The following is a 22,624-nucleotide window of genomic DNA, read 5'->3' on the forward strand; positions in this document are numbered from 1 at the left end:
GAAGTCAGTCGTAACTAAGAAGGCTATCAATACCTGAATTATCTTCATCTTTGCGGATTTTGAGCTTCACCAAGTCTTCACATTGCTGGAGGATCTGAACCGCATCTTCCATAGAACAGTTGTCCAGCCGGATGTTATCTATCGCAAGTAATTTATCCCCCAGTTCCAGGGTGCCAGTCCTGTTAGTAAACGCACAGCGACACATGATGAATGAGCACTTACCCTGGTCATTTAAGAGGCATTAAGAAGAGTGTGGCAGTAATGGCAGTCTTGAGAGGGAAAGACGTCCTCCAGCTATTTTTAAATTGCATCTTATGAACAAATCCCTTTTTTCCCAGGCTTGTTTTGGATGGCTGCCATGACACCAAATTTCAGAGTATTAAAAACATTTTTTTTTAAGTGGTTTCTTCAAGTCATCGAGGACAGCTATATAAGCTTCACTCAGGAATTCTAAGTTTCCCAGGAAGGGAGGTGAAGGGGCAGGGTTTACAGACACTGGGAGTCCTCATGCTTCTCCGCATCGGTGCACTCTTTTTCTTCCTGGGCAATTCCAGGTACTAGGAGAGGGCTGAGAGATGGTGGGCGAGACTCAGTGGATGTCAGAGTCTTGGTGTCCCTGCCCTTTCCACCTGTCCCGGGAAACACACTGTGGCTGCCATGGGGAGAAAGGGTGAACCTGATGCTACCTATCTGCGAGGTGGCCACTGAGAGTCTCACACTGGCCATGGACCTCTGCAGGTCTGTTGAAAATATTTAAGGTCCATCATGAAATAAGAAAAATAATGAGAATGGATACGTGTTTGTGCATATATGCACCCACATACATATTTGTAAGGAAGGTTATGCTTTGGGAAGGACTATCTTTCGTGCATTATGTCTGTGGCAGAGATTGCTAACCGCTTTCCTGCGTCTAATTTCCTCTCTCTTCTTCTGGGCCGCTCCTTGAAGACGCATGTCCCAGACTCCCTCGACACCACTCTTACTTCCCTTTCATGGCTAGAAAACCGCAATGACGGGAGCAAGCTGGTGAGGATGGCAGGACTGCTGCCCTAGTCCTGCACTGCCTGCCTGCCTCCCAGCTGTCACATGAGATCCAGTGCAGTCTTGTCTGACCCAGTCTGTTTATGAGCCTCCCTGTCATGGCATCTGAGCCTATCCCGATATACCTAAACCCATACAATGTCCTTCCTGCTTTTTGAGCATCACAGTATTTCTTTAATGAAATGACTGTGATAATAGCAGGGTTTCTTTTTTTTTTTTTAAAGTCTTAATTGGACAATAGAAAGTTAAGTCTTATATAAGTATTCCCAAACATTTAAAAATATTTTGATCTGTGACACTGAAAGTTTGAGACTCCCTGAGTTTAATGGTATATGGGCCAAATAGGACATTGTTCTAGGCTCAGGGATCTGGCTTGGCTAGGGAGGACATTCGGGCATCTCGCAAAGCTCTCCCACAAGCTATTATCTCTATGTGGGGTGTTTTATAATTGGGACCACAAGTAGGACCACTTCCAGTTTCTTAGCTGGAAAATGGAGATAGTCAGTGAAGGAGAGCCTATGATAGATTCGGGAAGGACCCTAACAAATATTTTCAGGTGATTATTGTCTACAGTGGGTACAAAAATAAATAAATAAGGTGGGAGAGCTACACAGTCATTGCATGAGAAATGTTGAATATAATCAATTAATAGTGGCTGTCTGGAAAATGATTCATTAGGAAGGTCTACCTTGGGTGTGGAAAGGGTCACTTCTACTTTTTTTTTTTTAATTTTTTTTTTCAACGTTTATTTATTTTTTTTGGGACAGAGAGAGACAGAGCATGAACGGGGGAGGGGCAGAGAGAGAGGGAGACACAGAATCGGAAACAGGCTCCAGGCTCCGAGCCATCAGCCCAGAGCCTGACGCGGGGCTCGAACTCCCGGACCGCGAGATCGTGACCTGGCTGAAGTCGGACGCTTAACCGACTGCGCCACCCAGGCGCCCCGGGTCACTTCTACTTTAATTAAGGAAGCCTTACACCCAGCTACCTCCGTCGTTAGAGCATGTGACTCTTGATCTTGGGGTCATGAGTTCGAGCCCCACATTGGGGATAGAGTTTACTTAAAAAAGAGAAAAAAGAAAAAAAAAAGAAATGCCTTGGAATGAACCAGAAAATTCATTTTCCTTACCTATGTGCCACACTGCCTTTCTTGATATCTGATATGACAAGGGGATCTCCTGGTTTTCTGCTGGATGGTGCTGTAATAATGAATTTAGAACAGTCACATCTTTATACCCATGATTCACCCACACTGTACATTTCCAGTTTGTAGCAATGGTTAATGCAGGTACAGTTTGTATGCAAAGCAAAGCTGCTCTAATCTGTTTGATTAGAAAATGTGCACATTACACCTTCTTGATATAAAGATATTTGTGTTGAAGTATTTACAAACTTAAAAACAAAAGCCAAGCCATTAAAATTTTTTTTTTACTGTTTATTTTTGAGAGAGACAGAGAGAGAGAGACAGAGTGTGGGCTGGGGAAGGGGCAGAGAGAGGGAGACATGGAATCCATTGCAGGCTCTAGGCTCCGAGCTTGTGAGCACAGAGCCCAACACAGGGCTTGAACTCATGACCCGTGAGATCACGACCTGAGCCAAAGTGGGACGCTTAACCAACTGAGCCACCCAGGAGCCCCAAAACAAAGTCACTTTAAATTTGCAGTTGGAGAAAGCAACTGCAGAACTTCCCATCAGGTTTAAGTCTATTTCAACCTGTGATTCCCAAGAGAAAGGTGAAAGGTGAACACCCCAACTGGAGAGTATCAGACACAACTGGGGGCTCCCCTTAGGGGTATTCACATGTGCTCCCTTCTCCCTTCCCTTCTTTTTGGTGAGGGGACAGCACTTTTTATGGGACCATGCCATATTACTCAAGTGGATGGGGCTGGAAAGTGGATGAGATTCACTGATTTAAAGTTCTTCTTTTTTTCAGAAGGAAATCTTTTGCTAGATAGACAGTAAATCTTAAAATTTTGCTCACACATTCACACCTAGAATGCTCTGAAATGTTCTGGAATGTGACTATTTTGTTTTACTGAGAATAGTAAATATTTGGTGTGACTTAATTACATGTTTATACATATGCATATTCTAAATATATACATGTAACTTTTATCGAGTTTACAGATTATTCAATTATTCTGCACAGTGGTCAGTTTTGGGCTTTATAACTTCTCTTAGGGATGTTTCCATTTGATGAGACTACCTTAGATTTAATCCTGAAAATGAACTACAGCTCACATAAGTACAAAAATACCATCTTGATCTAGAAGGTTTACATTTAATGTAGGAGACTGATAATTAAAATAACCCATACCGACATTTATAAAAAAAACAATTCGCCTCCGAGAGAAGAGGTTTTACCAGTTTGAAGTATGTTGTGATTTCCTTTTAAGGATCATTAAAAGGCCCCTAAAGTAAGATTTTATTATAAACAGGCTGATCACCCCATAATAATCATAGAACCATATCATATCCCATAATCCCATCTGAATCCCAGGAAAATGTTTATACTCAGGAACAGATGGTTTAATATCTCAACACAACATTGAAAAAAAAAGCAAACACATATACCAATACCTTACCCGCTGTCTAAATTAGTCCATAGTAAATGTTAATGGAACTTCATTCAATCATTATTCTTAGCTTCTAGCAAAGTATGCAAAACATTCTATTCACTACAATTAATTCATAATTTAAACCTCCACTCAATGATCTGATATAATTCCGCTAGAGAAATAGAAACATTGAGCATTTTTACACATGTCATATTTCACAACCACAAATTGTTTTGGGCATAGGGCACAAAAACAAAAACTTTGTTATCACCAGAAAATACAACTTTTCTAGCATCTGCCGATGAATTTACACTGTATTTTGCTGAGCTGTAGTAACATCGTAGAGCATTCAATGTTTCCCTTGGTTTTTAATAAAATCCATGTTCCACTGAAATGGTCTGATATGAAACAATAGTGGAGACAACAAACTACACCAAACCCACCTCTGTCATCTTTGCAGCAGAGGAAACTAGCACTGGGACCTCCTGGACAAACCCACACAGCTTTGCAGAGAGGCTTGAAGGTCATCATGGTGTGTAGGCACATAGGGTGGCCATTCTCACGTTTACTAGATTCTTCTCTTTTTCTTTTAACCAAGACCATAGCTGAGGCTTGCAAAATTCATCAGGGTAGAGGCTCACTGGAGTCATAAAGCCGAACCCAGAAGTGGGTCCAAATCTGTACGAGCTCCTGTCACCGTCAGTACCATGCCTAGCAGGCATATTAAATGAATGTGGCTCTGGGAGCCCAGTCATTGTTTGCACACCCTAGTATAGTAAAACCTTGGTTTGTGAGTAACTTGTTCCGCGAGTGTTCTGCAAGACGAGCACACATTTCTAATATGTTTTAACTTGATAAACGGGCGATGTCTCACAATTCGAGTAGGATGTGACACCGAACGTCAGGTGATCACAAGTGAGCCAATGGTGGTTCTCTCTCTCTCTCTCTCTTGCTGCAGGATTATGGGTGATCACCTCCCATGCTCGGATGCTTGGTCTCAGGCTGTGGTGTTTGGCAGATAGCAGTGATTTTTCAGAACGTTGGAAGGTGCCCACAACTGGCACGAGTGTATTTTTTTGTCATTTCAAAGCAACTATGGACAGTCCTTTACTTTCCCATTCAAGAGTAAGCTTAGGAATGTTTTGCTTCATTCTAGGTCATCGGATAGGTTCCTTGTTAAAGTTGCATGGAAAGAAAAAGGTCCCATTGAGCCAACAGATAGCAATGATTCTGTTAGTGATAGTGAAAGGCGTCCTACACAATAACCCTCCTCTCTCTTGTCTCCCCTCACACCAGCCACGAAGGTTTTCAAAGGTAATTGCAGGTTAATTTGTTTTTCTTTATATTTTGTATTTTCTTTACTATTTGGTATTATATTACAGTATTGTAGTCATTTTTATATGAATATTTTGGGGTTGTGGAACGAATCATCTGAGTTTCCATTATTTCTTATGGGAAAATTCGCTTTGATATACAAGTGCTTTGGATTACAAGCATGTTTCCAGAATGAATTATGCTCACAAACCAAGGTTTTACTGTACCATGTTTTAATTCTCCACTCTTTGAGAAGAAGTCACAAACCAAGCATCCTTTGCTTGCCTTGTGATGCTTTAAAAAGCTAGATTAGTTCCCAGCATTTAAAAGTTAGTAGATTTCATGTGTAACTTCTTTTAAAAAATTAGGAAGGCAGAGCACTTGGCAGGCTCAGTCAGAAGAGCGTGTGACTCTCGATCTCGGGGTTATGCATTTGAGCCAAATGTTGGGTGTAGAGATTACTTAAAAAAATAAATATTTTAAAAAATTTAAAAAAATTAGGGAGGCAATATGGTATAGTGATTAAGAGCCAAGAGTTGGCAGCCAGATGCTTGGGTTCAAAATCCTGGCCCTACCACTTATTAGCCATGTGCAGTTGAGGACATAGTCTTTAGGTACCTTAGTATTCTCATGTCCAAATGGTGATGAGGAATAATAACAGTACTTACCTAGAGAGTGGTTTTTTTGTTTTTTGTTTTTTTTATGAGGATTGAGTTTTTACATTAAAGCGACTGGACCAGTGCATAAGCAAGTGGACGTGAGCGTTCACTCTAATGATTATCTATCAACACTGGACATGTTCCAACTCCTGCCTTGGATGGAGCCTTCAATTTCCCATTTGTCACTGTCCTCACTTGGATGGGTCTCATTCACTGACTTGCCTCACCCCTGAGGGCTTCGGAATTTGTGACCCTTTGAATGAGAATACACCAGCACTCAGTGCTTCACATTTGATTGGAGATCTCCACAGAATCATTTGTTTAAAACATACTTATTGAACACCAACTCTGAGTTAGATAGCTCTGCTCTGGCCACTGGCCATGAAACCCTAGAGAAGTTGGATAGCAAGGAGAGGCAGGGCCGGTTAAATCTCATGAAGTTCTTAGGCACGAAGCTCTCTTTTCCACCAAGTGATTCCAACTGGGAAGGCCATACAAGCACATCATATGGTGGGGAGGTTACACTAAATGGGTCAGGGGTGTGGCCTAGCAAAGAAGGGTAACGCATGGTTATTAAAGTTCTGAAAAAACCAAAATGCTCTCACAAGTGCTTGAAATCTCAGTATCAATTGGTCACATGTGCAGAACTGAAAGCCTAGGACAAAAGAGGCAATGACAGCTGTTTCGCAATCCAGCTGACAAGAGACAGCAATGACAGCTGTTTCGCAATCCAACAAGAGGAGGTCCCTAGAAATTTTATCCTAAATCACAAGTACCTGTTTGTATAACATCACAATGATCGACATTTCCATGCTGCCCACAGACATACATTCTTGATCCTCAAGAGGACACTACCTACTCTATTGCTTCTCAAAATCTGCATTTCTATTTTTTACTTTTTATATCAAAATTATACATGTCAGATTTCTGCAAGAGCAGCCCTTTACTTCCGACTTCCCCAGGTGCAACTTTTGGCTGTTGCTCTATTGGTAAGTAACATACAACTGTTACTATTTCATTACGTTTCAGTGCTAGTCATTTACCTTCTATTATGAAAGATGGGGAGTTCGTTCTCTCCCGCTCTATACCAACACCACTCTCATATATGTTGCTTGTCCTGTGGGCTCCCCCCATTCTTCCAACACGGTTTTCTCTTAATTTTTCATAAGATCAATATTTTCCTCAGACTATGTAAACAGTACTCACAGACAAGTCATGTCACATACCATGCCTTTTCATAGGACATGTTTTCCCTGTAGTTGTCTGTTGTCTTGGTGTCTTTGTTTGCTTAGTTTTCTTGGCTTTATCATGAATCCAACTCCTCAGATTTCTCAGATTATATAAAGCTCCTCTTAATATGTAAAATCAGGGATACGTGGGTGGTTTAGTCGTTTAAGCATCAGACTTCGGCTCAGGTCATGATCTCACGATTTGTGGGTTCGAGCCCCACATCAGGCTCTGGGCTGACAGCTCAGAGCCTGGAGCCTGCTTTGGATTCTGTGTCTCCCTCTCTCTGCCCTTCTCCTGCTCATGCTCTTGTCTCTCTCTCTCAAAAACAAATAAACATATATATATATATACACACACACACTCTATATATATACTATATATATTATACAATATACATACTATATATACTATATATGTATAGTACATATATACTATGTATATAGAGTATACTATGTATACTATATAGTATATATGTATACTATACATATGTATACATATACTATACATATATATACATATATATGTATAGTATACATATATACTATATAGTATATACTATATACTATATATATATACATATATAGTATGTATATGTATATACATATATAGTATATATGTAGTATATATGTAGTATATACTATATACTATATATATACATATATATATGTATAGTATGCATATATACTATATAGTATATATACATACTATATATGTACATATATACATATGTATAGTATACATATATACTATATAGTATATATACTATATATATACACGCTATATACTATATATTATATATACTACATATATATGTGTATATATATATACTATATATAGTATATATAGTATATATAGTATATATACTATATATACTATATAATCAGATGAGGGATTCTAGCAAAGGTTCACAACCTGTCTGGGCTGTTTGCTTCCTAGGGTTGCTACCCAGATCTTGGGAACTTCCTTCCCACAGAGCCTGCAAACCCAGATAGATGTTCTCTTGACTTTTGTTACACTTATTAAACATGGAGGCCATTAGACTGAGGTGGCTCTAATGCTGTGCTGGCCTATAGAAGCAAACCAAAATCTCAGCCTGTCAATGTCTTAAGGTTACACAATCAAAAAGCTAAGGAAAACCAATCACAAACAGCCAACTGGGCTTTCGGCTACATCCAACCAATAATCTCCTTTCTCTGTATCTGCACTTCCTTTACGTGTCCTCCCCAGGCTCCTGTGGGTAGAGTGCCCCTAACCACTTCCAGTTTGGCACTCCCTGACTCGAATCTATTTTTGCTCAAATAAACGCTTAAAATGTTTAACGTCCGTTAGTTTATTTCTTAACACTAATGACATTAGTAAACTAATAACACTTAGTTTACTTCTCCCCTCTTTCATTCTGTAATGGCTATTCTTTGGATTTTGTGTCGTTTGGACTCAGCCTGAATAATTCTTCTCTAGTCTAGATTCCTCATTTATTTGTTTTGTTCTCATTTCTGGACTTTTCCCTCAGCTTCATTTTCCAATATTTTAATTTCTGCCACATTATGCTCCGAGAGCTCTTTGTCCCCCTCAGTATGTTATGTTATATTAGTAGTCGTCTCCTGCCTCCCACAGATACAACATCACAGGTTGTCACTAATGTTAATGAAAGCTTTTTCCTTGTTAAAGTTTTCTCCTTCCTGAATGTGTGGCTTCTGTTTTTCTTTTTTGTTTCTGGTTACAGTCTTGCATATTAGATTCTTTCCTCGGGTGTCTGCTTTTTCGTAGCTGTCTGTTCACATTAAGGAGAGCACCCCTAAAAGGCTGTTTGAAAGCTGGGTGTACCTGTGGTCTTCCCTGGATAGTTCAGGCCAGGCTGTTTCTTTGGGTCACATGGCCCTGATTCTTTCTCCCGCTTTGACGGTATTAAGCCTGGCCGCCTGGCTTGTTTGAGCCTTCGGAGGGGAAGAAGGCTGGCAGTCTTAGGTATATACACTTTCCCTATATATATTCGGTATATACACTTTCCCTTCACCTGTTTTTAGAGTGGTACTGCTACACTCAGCTGGGCTCTCTTGTCCGGAGACCCTCCATGTCATGCTTTCCAGAGAATGAACCTAGGTTCTGGCTGTGCTGGCTGCGGGAAGCATCTAGGAATAATTAACAGACTTCCCACCATTCCTCCTGTCTCCCCTCTACCATCACTCTCACTGCTGGAAGTTCCTGACTCCACTAAGTCTTGCTTTTGTTGGGAGTTTCGAATGCAAACCGGGTTCCCTGTCAGCTTTCCCTTCTGCTTCTATAAATTCATCTTGCTCCATCTTCTCTGCCACTTCCAAATTTGGTTGCTGTTGGGGCGCCTGGGTGGCTCAGTCCGTTGAGCATCTGACTTCCGGCTCTGTGCTGACAGCTCAGAGCCTGGAGCCTGCTTTGGATTCTGTGTGTCTCTCTCTCTCTGCCCTTCTGCCACTCATGCTCTGTCTCTCTCTGTTTCCCTCTCAAAGATAAATAAACATTAAAAAAATACATTTAAAAACCCAAAAAACAAATTTGGTTGCCGTTAACTATTTTCCCCTTCTCCTTTTGGTTTTGTGCCTTTTGAAAAATCTTATACTGTCATTTAAAAATGGTATGGGGTGGGAACAGAGCTAGATGCCAGCGTTCAAGCTATCATCTTTTGACCTCTGAAGATTCAAACCCACTAGTCATCCGTCACTATCAGAACTGACTCTTAAAGTGAACACGTATTCTTTGCTTCTCAAACAGTTGTCGGAAGAGGTAGAAAATGACGCTGTCTTTTGTTTAAAAATTTGTGTCTGTCTTAGAAGACAGGTAAAATCTTCTGAATTCTGGAGCTAATTAAATATGACTCAACAAAGCATCCCAAGAACATTCTATAATAACTAGCTATTCATGGATCTTACTCTGCTAGTCAAGGTACTTTGCTCAAAGGGACTAGAAACGTGTCCAAACTACACTGGACACACACACACACACACACACACTCATTCAGCTTTACTTGCAACTGTATATATGATACCTGGCAAGTAAAACAAGTTATTTGATTTGCAATGGAGCAGTGAGTAGAATTTTTATTGCAAAGTTGGCAAAAAACTTGAGCCATTCTCTTTAAATACGTTTAAGACTTAAGGGGAAAATGACAGATTTGTTGTGCTTGTCATAAAGGCTGCTTTACGATTTTATAAATAAAAAAAGCAAGGCTTTGTTCCTGAAAACAATTCAGTCTCAACTAAAAAAGAAAGCCAACAAATTAACTCCACTCACAAAACGCTGTCTTTTGCGTTTCTGATATAGGATGCGGGAAGGGTCATCAATCAGGTGGAGGCAGCGATGGGTGGTGGTGTGGCAGCAAAACCCATGTGAAGTCAGACAGAATGGGTTTGAATCCCGTGTGGCCCTGATGAGTTCTGGGTCTTGGGCAGGTTACCCAGCTGAGCCTTTCTATTCTAGAAAATGGGCATTGACGCCACAGGGCCACTTTGAGGATTAATAATGTAAGAACACACATACATTGCTTATCTCCATGCCTGGTACAAAGTAGATACAAACTATAGTAAAACAGCAAAAGAAAACACCCATATCAACGTGACTTGACTGACAACCGCGCATGACAGGCAGCCGGGCTCTCTGGCTTGGAAGGCAGCCGGGCCGTGTTAGAGGGTTCGCGCTCTGGCATCTGATTGGCTGAGCTGTCAGAGTTTTAGGATGTTGTCCTATACCCCATCCTTCTGCGAGGCTGTTCCACTTTATTTGCTATAATAAATTGCTCCATGTTATAGCAATAACATCAATAAAAGTAATGCCTGATGTTAATGTGCTATGAGTGTCTCATCAGGAACTGAAGAAAATTAGTCTAAAACTGCTCACCACATCCAAAGTCAGAGAGGCTCATTTCTCAGTCAATTAGGTATGAAGAGTGAGGCTTAAGCCAAGTGTAAAAGGCGCCGGTGGAATGCGTCCCGAGATGAGGGCCTGCTTCTTACCACTCAGGTTTTCACAAGGTGAAGAAGACGGATGAGGACTTTGTATAAAGACAGTGCGATACGTCAATAAAGCCCTGCATTGCCTCAGTTTCACTAACAGTACCTGCGTGTGTTTGAGAACAGCATCCCTTGGTTTCCTACCCAAGTGCCGTAATTGTGTGCGGTACAGCTTGAGTTAAAATATTTCATGAGGCTCTATATGTAAGATAAATAGCAATCATCATAATAACGAACACTTCTTAGGGTTCATAATCGGTTCTAGGCACTCTGCGTATACCAACTCATTTAATCTTGTCAACCATGCTATCAAGAAGGGAGCAAGTGCACCGTTTAATAGATAAGAACATGGTACAGAGAGGTCAAGAGAATCGAGGAGTGGGGTGGTCTAGGCTCTGAGGCTTGCTCTTCATCATTTTTCAAGTTAGTGTATCTTTGGCTCACACAAAGGCCTTTGCTTAAACATCTATATTCATTGTCTCCTTCAAAGGCTCATTTTCTGGAGTGAACAGTTGTTAGTAGAAGATAGTAGAAGGTTGTTTCTGATGGACTCCTTATTCATTCACTCAACAAAAAGAGGGATTAAATAAGCACCGTGTAGGGGCGCCTGGGTGGTTCAGTCGGTTAAGCCTTCAACTCTTGATTTTGGTGCAGGTCACGAGCTCACAGTTGGTGGGATTGAGCCCCACATTGGGCTCTGCACTTGGAGAGCAGAGTCTGCTTGGGATTCTCTCTCTTTGTCTCTCTCTGCCCCTTCCCTGCTCTCTTCCTCTCTCAAAAAAACCCCACAAAACATAAAAAGAAATAAGCACCTTGTATACGTCAGGAACTGTGTGAGGCCTCAGGAGTTTACTATTTCATAACAATAAACATGGATTCTGGCCTTTTTAAAAATTCTTATTTATTTTTGAGAGAGAGAGCACGAGCAGAAGGAGGAGCAGAGACAGGGAGGCATAGAATCCAAAGCAGGCTCCAAGCTGGCAGGCAGCACAGAGCCTAACGTGGGGCTCGAACTCATGCAATGTGAGATCATGGCCTGGACTGCAGTCAGGTGCTTAGCCAACTGAGCCACTCAGGTGCCCCTGGCCTTTTTTTTTTTTTTTTCTTTAAAGTAAATTCTGTTTTCTCTTTGGGAAAATATGAGTATTTTCCATGAGGAGACACAAACTTAGTATGGCGATAAGTTGCATAAATGGAGCTGTAGCTCCATAGACGGGCTGACAAGCATGTCTGACAAGCTTATGTGTCATATCTCCGTCTTCATCCAGGAATAGCATCATACTGGTAGCTTCCATTAACCGCTTCAGCTTACCGCTGGCTAAAGTCAGGCCGTTCTTGTGGGGGTTTTGGGGTAGTTTCCATTGTTGGTACTAAATGTAATGCTTAATACATGTATAACACCATCAAAAAGCATAATTTTAAATGACTCTTCATATGAATAAAATATGTTGTACTTGTGTGTACCTGAATACACGTCGAAGTGTATTCAAAGTGTATTCAAAGAGTAAGCAGCTAAGTGCCGACTTTAAAAAAAAAGAATATATCATAGGATTAGTTTCTGCATGGATACTCTCCTTTATAGTTAAACTACACTTTTGTGTATATCAATTTTTTTCTTTAAATTTTTAAAAACGGAGGTATAGTTGACACACAGCGTTACATTAGTTTAAGTGTAAAATACAGTGGTTCGACAGGTCTATTTGTTATGCTATGCTCACCACAAGTGCGGCCACCCACCACCTGTCACCATGCAATGCTGTTACAATATCATCGACTATATCCTCTATGCTGTCCCTTTTGTTCCCGTGACTTACTCATTCCATAATGGAAGCCTGTATCTCCCACTCCCCTTCACCCATTTTGTCCACCTCCCTACTCTCCTCTCCTATGTATATCAACTTTTAAGAATAAGTCTATTGCAGGGGCGCCTGGGTGGCTCAGTCGGTTAAGCATCCAACTCTTGGCTTTGGCTCAGGTCGTGATCTCTCAGTTCGTGGGTTCGAGCCCCATGTCAGGCTCTGCACTAACAGTGCAGAGCCTGCTTGGGATTCTCTGTCTCTCCCCCCCTTTCTCTCTGCCCCTCCCCTGCTCGTGCTCTCTCTCTCTCTCTCAAAATAAATAAATAAACTTAAAAAAAAAGACTAAATCGATTGTATGAAAAACCATAAAGACAATTTTCCCACTTAAAATTTGGAAGTAAAATGACTATGTGGCAATAGAAGCTTCTGAGCAGTGGGTGTCTTTGGCCTGTGCACAAGCAATACACATCTCTAAGGACAGGGAGTGCATTTTCAAAACGTAGCAGAGGGCCTAGGCGTGGTAGGCGCTCAGGACGCATTTATTTAACGAAGGCAAAGGGAAGAAAGAACGGAGTGGACAGTGCGCCTCTGTGAGAAGCCAGCAGTTTATGCCCTACTCCAAGAGAGGCCGTTTTCATAGCCAATTGTGAAGGAATAAATAAACGGAATGGAATAAACAGAATAGAGAGCAGCTTTGAAGCTACACGGGGGTTGCAGCAGCCACGTTGAGCCCCAAACATTTTTAGAATAGTAAGTTCTGATGAGCTCTCCCTTAATTTCAGTAACCAGCGCTGTTGAGAGAATAACCGCATCCCGTTTCATGATGAACAGACTGAGAGGCTAAGCGACCCAGTTAAAGGCATAAGTGACTTCGGTAGTACCTAGAAGAGGTCCAGAGTCTTCCAAATCCCACCTCACCTTTCTACATATCATAGAGAGGCATGTAGACACCTCGGGCCTACTCTTCTCCCAAGAGGCCACACTGGCGTTCAGGAGGTGGGTACAGGTGCTCTCTCATACACATAGCTTCTTGTCCTTAACACTGATTCTGTGTTGTAGGTCCACTATTTTTAGTGTTGCGCCCGATCTGTCTGATGTATTGGTTATAACTGAAATTTCATTTTCAGTGTTGCATTTATATTGTCAAAGTTGCAGTGGACAGCCCCCATTTCACACTGCCCAGTTGAGAACTATTTTTGCCTTAACCGCTGACATAAATGCGATCCAACAGAGTGTAGCGAGGCATGGCATAAAGTGCCTTGATGTAACCTCATCACTCTTTCTTGAAGGGACCACTCCTTGATCACAAACATTGCCTCTTTGGTCTTCATGTATTAATCATTGGCTTCATTTTCTTGGGGCATTTAAGGATGAACCTAGTTTATGGATATTAACAGCATAAAAACTTCAATTCCCATTCTATAAACAGGGGCTGAAATTTTCAAAGCTGTTTTACCAAAGCAGTTATTCATCTAGAGCCCGAGGAAAGGAGGGAATTAAACACATTTATAGTTCTGCTTTTCTTTTTGGTTTGGTTACCCAGACACCTTGGACCATGCAGGAATTCAGAAAGTTACTAAATTAAGAGATAATATTTCAGTGTTGTAAAATGGCTTATAGATGCATAGTGGGCAGATAGGAAGATAGTTTTAAAAGGAAATAAATGCAACTTTTGTTAGTGAAATGGATTATTGTGAAGACTTAATCACAATATAATAAAATGTAGGGAACCTATATGCATTTATATGCTCATTTAATTATTCATGGTGGGGGTGAGACACATTTATTGGGCACTTATTATTTGCCAGGGACTGCACTAGGTATAAATATGTTATATATCTATATACTAGGTATATAAATATGTTATATACCTATATACTAGGTATATAAATATGTTATATACCTACATACTAGGTATATAAATATGTTATTTTACATAATACTTCAAACAATTCTATATTTTGTAAAAGGCGAAAGATTTATGCGATCTGAAGAGAAACCAGAGTATAAACAATCCTATATTTTGTAGATATCCTTATTTCCATTTGACAGATGAAGAAACATAAGACTGGAGACAGTTTAAGCAAATGCCCCATTCACACCGCTAGTTAAGTGCTAGAGGTGTAAGTGGCTCTGTATGTTTGTAACATTACAGGGAAACTTGGCAATGACACTTAAAACATTTTTCACACCTGTAAGCCATTTGACAATACAATTTCCTAATGTTTTTTTTAAATGCTGCATTAAAAAAAAAGTCACTTTTACTTACAACTGATGGTTATTCCAAGTTCCACATTATGCTTCTTAGGGAGCTTTACATGAAATGTTCCACTACTTGGGATGACAGACTCTGTAATTTCAAAACAAAGAAGAGCACGTTTGTAGGTGACCAGGAAGAATGGAGCACCAATCAATGGAAATGCATCAGGGATTCTTGTATCATAATCGTCTGAAGTTCAAGTTGTAGGAATTGAAGTAAATGAATGCCTATAAAATCCTGATAAATTGCATTCCTGGTTAAGAGTGGATGTCCTGCCCGGAGGCAACTGTGTGCATTTCACAGCAACAGCTGAGTTCAGTATTTCTTAAGTGTTATTCAGGCAACATTTGCATCGAATTTGTCTGGAACGCAAGTTACAAACAGATTCCTGAATCATCCGGGATCTATGGAATCAGAGTTTCTGAAGATAAAGCCTAGACGTCTACATTTTAAACATATTCTCCAGGTGATTTTTTTAAACAGATTTTTAAAAATGTTTATTAAAAATTTTTTTTAATGTTTTTTTATTTTTTGAGAGAGAGATTGACAGAGTGTGAGCAAGGGAGGGGCAGAGAGAGAAAGGAAGGCACAGAATCTGAAGCAGGCTCCAGGCTCCGAGCTGTCAGCACAGAGCCTGACGCGGGGCTCAAACCCACGAACTGTGAGATCATGACCTGAGCTGAAGTCAGAGGCTCAACCGACTGAGCCACCCAGGTGCCCCTTTAATGTTTATTTTGAGAGAGACAGAGAGTGAGTGGGGAAGGGCAGAGGGAGGGAGACATAGAATTTGAAGCAGGCTCCAGGCTCTGAGCTGTCAGCACAGAGCCTGACATAGGGCTAGAACTCATGAACCATGAGATCATGACCAGAGCCGAACCCAGATGCTCAACCAACTGAGCCACCCAGGTGCCCTACTCTCCAGGTAATTCTTAGGCATACTAAAGTTTAGTCATAGGTCTGGTTTTACATATATATATATATATATATATATATATATATTTTTTTTTTTTTCTTTCTCTTCAACCATATTTTTCCAGAATTTACCTAGTCAGCAATTCTTTTTTTCAACTGTTTCTTGAAGGTAGCTAAGGGAATAGGTTTTATGAGAAATTTCAGTTTGATGCGATGGTTGTTGATAGGGGCTGGGGGTGGGGGATAGGAGGTGCCTTAATTTGTAATATAAACAGTGAAAAGTACCCCTCAAGAGGTAGAAGCAAGAGTGATACTCAAAATATTTTGCAGCCAGAAGGGTACTGGCCACAACCAGTCAGACTGGACGCTGACTGCTAGGTTGGAACAGAGGGTCCCCGGAGGACCCAACTGCATCGAGGATTGTGCTTAGGTTTCTGGATCATGGGGAGCTCTGGGAGGTCCCGGGGAGGAACGGGAGGGCAGGGGGCACTGGGACAGGGTGCAGGTTGGCTCAGATCCTGTCCAACCGGTACAGAGGTAAGGTGACACTGTAGCAACAGAGAGAATCAGTGGAGCTGGCTGAATCTCAACCCTGGATAGCACTCAGTTGATTTACCAGGGCCTGACTAGTATTGGAGAAAAGAGGAAACTGCTACATATTCTTAAATAGACTCTTCTTAAAATTCCTTTAACAGTCTGGGAGACCTTCAGTTAGAGTTAAGGCTGAAAAGAAAATACGTTAAACGTCCGGTTAAGCTTCCGACTTCAGCTCAGGTCATGATCTTGAGGTTCGTGAGTTCGAGTCCCACATCGGGCTCTGTGCTGACAGCTCAGAACCTGGAGCCTGCTTCAGATTCTGTGTCTCCCTCTCTACCTGCCCCTCCCCTGCTCATGCGCTCTCTCTCTCTCTCTTTCTCAAAAACAAACATTAAGAAAAGAAAGCAAGAAAGCAAGAAAATATCCTCTGAGGAGATAACATCTATTCACCCTAAGCTGCTAATGACGGTAATCCTTTCTTGAAGGTTTTGGAAAGGGGTGGAAGGCGCCCGTGAAGGGAAGCATTAGCGTAAGTGGGGGCTTGTGGGATGGCAGAACTAAAGCATTTTTACTGCTTGACTTTGCTCAGTGCTTAACCCGCACACAAGGACTCAACCACAACCATGAGGCCCTGGGTTCAATTTGTTAATCACATACTGAACACATTTTGTCTCTGCCAAGCTTAGGTGGAAGTGGGGATGGTCTCATGAAAATAGCTGGAGACTCCCTTCCTCAGCCTTAACTTGCCCGTCCAGGCCTTTTGGACTTTTCTAGGAGGAATTGAGGCCAGTGAACCTTTTATAAGACAAGAATCTGATCTTCCAAAACAGAAGATATGCCACAGGCTGTTCAACTGGAAAACACAATAAAAATTTGATTTCTCTGGGCCCTCCGGGCTTCTAGAATGCCACCTGTGAAAAAAGGATCCCCAAGCTGCTTCTCACAGTCCTGGCTGTTGGGCCAAGTGAAGGCAAGTCGACCCTTTGGGGCCCTTTCTTTTCTTTCGGTGCTGTGCACACTTCCCAGGGAAGCTAGGGAGGCTGCTGCTTCTCCCAGCCCCTCCCACTGGTCTTTGTTTTTGTTTTGTTTTGTTTTTGTTTAAGTTTTTACTTAAATTCTGATGAGTTAACATACACCACAATATTAGTTTCAGGTGTGTGATTTAGGGATTTAACACCTCCATACAACACCCAGTGCTCATCACAAGTGCCCTCCCCAATCCCCATCACTTATTTCCTCCATCCCTCTGCCCCCCCACCCCCATCCCGCCCTGTAACCACGAGTTTGTTCTCTACAGTCAGGAGTCTATTTCTTGGTCTGCCAATCTCTCTCTCTCCTCTGTCTCTCTCAGACTTTTTCCCTATTTTCTTTTTTTGTTTCTTAAATTCCACATATGAATGAGATCATACGGTATTCATCGTTCTCTGACTTATTTTGCTTAGCACCCTCCTACTCTTCTTAACTCTTCGATGAGTGTCACGGACTGTGAGTGGATGTCTTTGGCTTTGCTGTTGTCCCCAACTAACACACTGATGTACCAGAAAGGACCGATATATATTTATTCGTTTATTCATAAAGAATCTGTACCCTTGGGGAGCCTGGGTGGCTCAGTCGGTTGGGCATCCGACTCTTGATTTTGGCTCAGGTCATGATCTCATAGTTTTTGGGTTCGAGTCCTGCATTGGGCTCTGCACTGACAGTACAGCCTATTCGGGATTCTCTCTCTCTCCCTCTGTCTCTGCCCCTTTCTTATGTGCACTCTGTCTCTCTCTCTCTAACATAAACTTAAAAAAAAAAAAAGAATTTGTACCCTTCCCATTTCCCAATAGGTCTTGAGATAGATAAAATTATTTTCCCTAATAGATTTCAAAAAGACTGGCTAGGTTTGATACACTGGGGGAGAAAAAGAAAAGAGGTAAGTAACAGTATATAGGTGTGCTTACTTCCTGGCTTTTGATGCTGCAGGTATAAATATTTACTTCCCAAACATTTCTCAAATCTGTGCCTTTCTTCCATCTCTTCCCTAAGTCCTCTACATTCCCTGTTCCAACAATGGAAGACTAATTGCCACCTTCTTCTCACCCCCAAAGTGACAGTTAAGAGTGGGGAATTAGCATGCAGACTGGGGGCTGAGAGGGCATTTGAATTGACCACATTTTGCCTATCTGCACCAACAGCCAGTCTGCAGAGAGAAGCGAGTGCACATGAGGAGCCTGCACGAGGTCTTGGAGAGCCTGTGCTTGGCCATGACAGCCCTTTTGTCTGATTCTAGAGCTTCCTGGGGCTGTCTGCATTTCCTGTCCTCCAGGGCTGTGAACACATTGAGCTGGTAGAGGAAATGGGATGGGAGCTAAGCAGAAAGCCTCCACAGAAGTGTTCATGGGTGTGGTAGGAATTTCATTACCCAGATAAGGCTTGCAAGTGGTCCGTGAGTACATGCATAAGAAGCTTTAGAGGCAGAAACGGCTTCGCTAATTCCGGAACTCACTTCATGTATGTTTGTTTTAGTGTTCTGTGTTTTTTACAAAAATTCTCTGTGAAAGGGGAGGGGAGCATATGGTATGCTCGTATGTATGTATACATGTATTCACGTATGCATATAACAGCTTGTCCATGATGCTCCTATACAAATGAGGTCTTGGAACCCTACGGGCCGGGAATCATTGATCTAGAATTGTTACTATAGCAACATTTTGCTTTTATAAATTTTTAATGCAGGGAACCTTGACCGAGATTAACATTGTTAATGACACTGGAGGAGATATTACCACTTTCTGGAAAATAGTAATGAATCATGTTTGACAACACGAGATTTGAAATATTCATAATGATGAAGAAATATCAACAAATGAATCTCTTTGATCAGCCGTGGCTTCATTTTAATCTTTAAATGCTAACATGATTTATTTATACTTGGTAAGTTTTTTTGCTTCTTTGTTTTGTTTTTGCCCACACAGTTATTTGGTGGTTGAAGCAAAGGCCTATTTACGTTGGTGTTTCTTTTTTTAAAATTTTTTTTTTTCAACATTTATTTATTTTTGGGACAGAGAGAGACAGAGCATGAACGGGGGAGGGGCAGAGAGAGAGGGAGACACAGAATCGGAAACAGGCTCCAGGCTCTGAGCCATCAGCCCAGAGCCCGACGCGGGGCTCGAACTCACGGACCGCGAGATCGTGACCTGGCTGAAGTCGGACGCTTAACCGACTGCGCCACCCAGGCGCCCCTACGTTGGTGTTTCTTAAAGAACTACTATTGGAGAGGAAAAGATACTTGGAGAAATCATAGGTTTAGAACAAACAGTTGGAATGTTTACTTTGTTAGACTCCCATGTGATTATTTTGTGCTTCTCTTGTTTTGCCTTATCTTTGTTAATACTGTAATTAAAAACACATTTGGGTAAACAAAGGCTCCCTTCTTTCCAATCGGCCTGCTTTTCCTGCCTGAAGCATTCGTTGTTGGCACAGTAAGATAATCACCCTATCATAATTCATCAACCTGCACACCCTTGTGAGACTTGAAAAAGTAAGGGATTCTGAGAGGGAGCGGGGAAACGTAGATGCTTAACCCCCAGCCACTCAGAGGAAAGCACGGGGGGGGCTCCCGCAATGATGGCAAACATCATTTGATAGGATTTTCACTGGGACTTCTTTCCAGAACAAAGCCGTATTTTTTTTTTTTTCTGACAAAATAACTTCATAGTCAAAGCAGAATCTTCAAGTGTCCACAATTTTGTAGACTGGTATTTAAAAGACAGTATTGAAAAAGGCAAAATGTAAGTTGTGTATATATTATAAATATAGCTTTATAAAATTATATACATGATAAATGACCTTGTAAAGAAATATAAAAAAACTTTTATTAAAGTGATGAGGCTGTGAATAATTTCAGCTTTAAAAAGAATCCCATCAATGTCACTACAATGTTGTTTATACAGTGGTGCCCATTAAAAGAGATAGATTTAGGCAAGAGTGTACTCACAGGCAAGCTTTTTTTTTTTAATTTTTTTTAACGTTTATTCATTTTTGAGAGACAGAGAGAGACAGAGCATGAGCAGGGAAGGGGCAGAGAGAGAGGGAGACACAGAATCGGAAGCAGGCTCCAGGCTCTGAGCCATCAGCACAGAGCCTGATGCAGGGCTCGAACTCACAGACTGTGAGATCATGACCTGAGCCGAAGTCAGACGCTCAACCGACCGAGCCACCCAGGCACCCCAAGCTTTTTTTTTTTAAATTAAATATAATTGATTGTCAAGTTTGTTTCCATACAACACCCAGTGCTCATCCCAACAGGTGCCCTCCTCAATGCCATCACCCACTTTCCCCTCTCTCCTACCGCCCATCAACCCTCAGTTTGTTCTCAGCATTTGCCTCTTATAGTTTGCCTCCCTCCTTCTCTGTAACTTTTTTTCCCCCCATCCCCTCCCCCATGGTTTTCTGTTAAGCTTTTCAGGATCCACATATGAGTGAAAACATATGGTATCTGTCTTTCACTGACAGGCAAGCTTTTTAAACTCTGTGTTACTTAAAATAGAGATGGCTTGGCTCTGAGACCCAATAGTTTGGGAATTAATATCTTGGTATATTTCTGAGGAAGAACTTTGGAAATGGGTGGCCCACATTCGGGCAATTAGGAGTGAATCCAGGATAGGACAGTCTTGAATTAGCTCATGTCCAGAGATTTCCTATACCAATGTTCCAAGATCTCAGTTGGCTACAAGAGAGCTTTCTGACCCCAGCAGTTTCCAGCAGATTCCAGTAGATTGGTAATGACTAACTAAAGTGTTTTATTGGAGATTCTGATGTTGTGTCTGGGCTCAGCAGGAGAATACTGAAATCAATTAGTGATGTTGGCCATGAGCAAGGGAGGAGAGAATGACAGGATGGGAGCATATTTTTTTTTCTGGCCTTATTCTACATCATTTCTATCCATTTGAAACACGTTGATGTCTGGAATAATTGGGCAGGGGGGAAAGACCTTTGGTCCCTTTTCCCCTGTCTCTTATTCAAGCAAACTTGGCACTGAACAGAGTGAGTTTAATAGACAAGTTTCTATTTCTTAGAGGAGCTTAAACCAAGGATATTCAAATAGTTAATCAGCAAATATTAAGCTATACATATACATTAAGTATGGATTAAACAATGAAAAAACATTGAGGATACACATAAAATAAACATGTATTGATAGCACAAGTAAATGCTTGGATTCTGCTTATGGCAGAGGTCAAATTGTGCTGGCCATTCCACTACAGAGGGGTTTCAGGAATATGCTGTGTTACATCCTACAATGCACAGGATGGCCATCTCCCCTCAACACACAACGACAATAGGCAGAAATTCAGAAATCCTGCGCTTTCGTGCTGGAAACCCCCACATCTCCTGAACAGGCAGTGTAATATGATATGAAAAAGACAGGCACAAGTCAACAGTCTACTTTGTTCTATGACCTTGAGTTTCCCCGCTCAAACTTCAGTTTCTCCATTTATAAATAAATGAAGGTATTGGAGTGTAAGAGTTCCTTCACCACTAATGTTCTGTGATTGTAGTAATACATTCTGGGGCTGCTGGACAGCCTTCTTTGAAAAGCACACCCTCATCAACATCTGACTGATCCTTACGGGGTCTTTCTACCAGATTCCTGCTTGGTCACAGCTGACAAGAAGGGGAAGCTAACAAATCTGAGAATTAGAAACTTGAACTGGCTGGCACTGGCTGGGCCCTTTAGCAAAGATGGGGCAATCAAGTACAATCAAAAGCCAGAAAAAACTTGTAGAGAGACAAATGGAGCAGATACGCAGAGACAAGCAACACCGAGAGACCAGGAACTCCAGAGAAATAGTGGATATGAAATCAGTTCTTTTTTTTTTTTAAGTTTATTTATTTATTTTTAGAGGGGGGGGACAGAGAGAGAGAGAGAGAGAGAGAGAGAGAGAATCCCAAGCGGGCTCTGGGCTGTGAGCACCGAGCTTGATGTGGGGCTCAAACCCACGAACTGTGAGATCATGACTTGAGCCAAAACCAAGAGTCAGAAGGGTAAGTGACTGAGCCACCCATGCACCCCTGAAATCAGTTCTTGATGCAAACTGAGGTTCCTGGATCCAGTCCCTCAGGAGAGACAAATGCACTTCATTCATTTATTCATTCATTCACCAAGTATTGGCTGAGAGGCTCTTGTATTCCAAGCACTATTCTAGGTGCTGGGATACATTAGTGAACAAAAGGCACAAAGTCCCTGACATCATAGATATTTTTCCAGTGGAGAAGATGAGACAATAAGTACATCCACAATATAACATCAGAGCATGAGTAAGGCTAAGAAGAACCATAAATCTGGGCA

General features: G+C 41.5%; 1 protein-coding gene across 9 annotated transcripts in view; it reads right to left on the reverse strand.

Annotated features, from left to right (window-relative positions):
- The window catches only part of GRIP1 (glutamate receptor interacting protein 1), a 687,726-nt gene that overhangs the window by 58,063 nt on the left and 607,039 nt on the right, over nt 1-22,624 (reverse strand). For all 9 annotated transcript variants that reach the window (XM_043562978.1, XM_043562973.1, XM_043562977.1 and 6 more), the window contains 3 exons: nt 14,851-14,931; nt 2,171-2,240; nt 34-179 (listed from right to left, as the gene is read on the reverse strand). In XM_043562978.1, coding sequence (XP_043418913.1) covers nt 34-179; nt 2,171-2,240; nt 14,851-14,931 — 297 coding nt within the window. The remainder of the gene's footprint in view (nt 1-33; nt 180-2,170; nt 2,241-14,850; nt 14,932-22,624) is intronic.

This window comes from Prionailurus bengalensis, chromosome B4 (assembly GCF_016509475.1).
Source record: "Prionailurus bengalensis isolate Pbe53 chromosome B4, Fcat_Pben_1.1_paternal_pri, whole genome shotgun sequence".
NCBI classification, from domain to species: domain Eukaryota; kingdom Metazoa; phylum Chordata; class Mammalia; order Carnivora; family Felidae; genus Prionailurus; species Prionailurus bengalensis.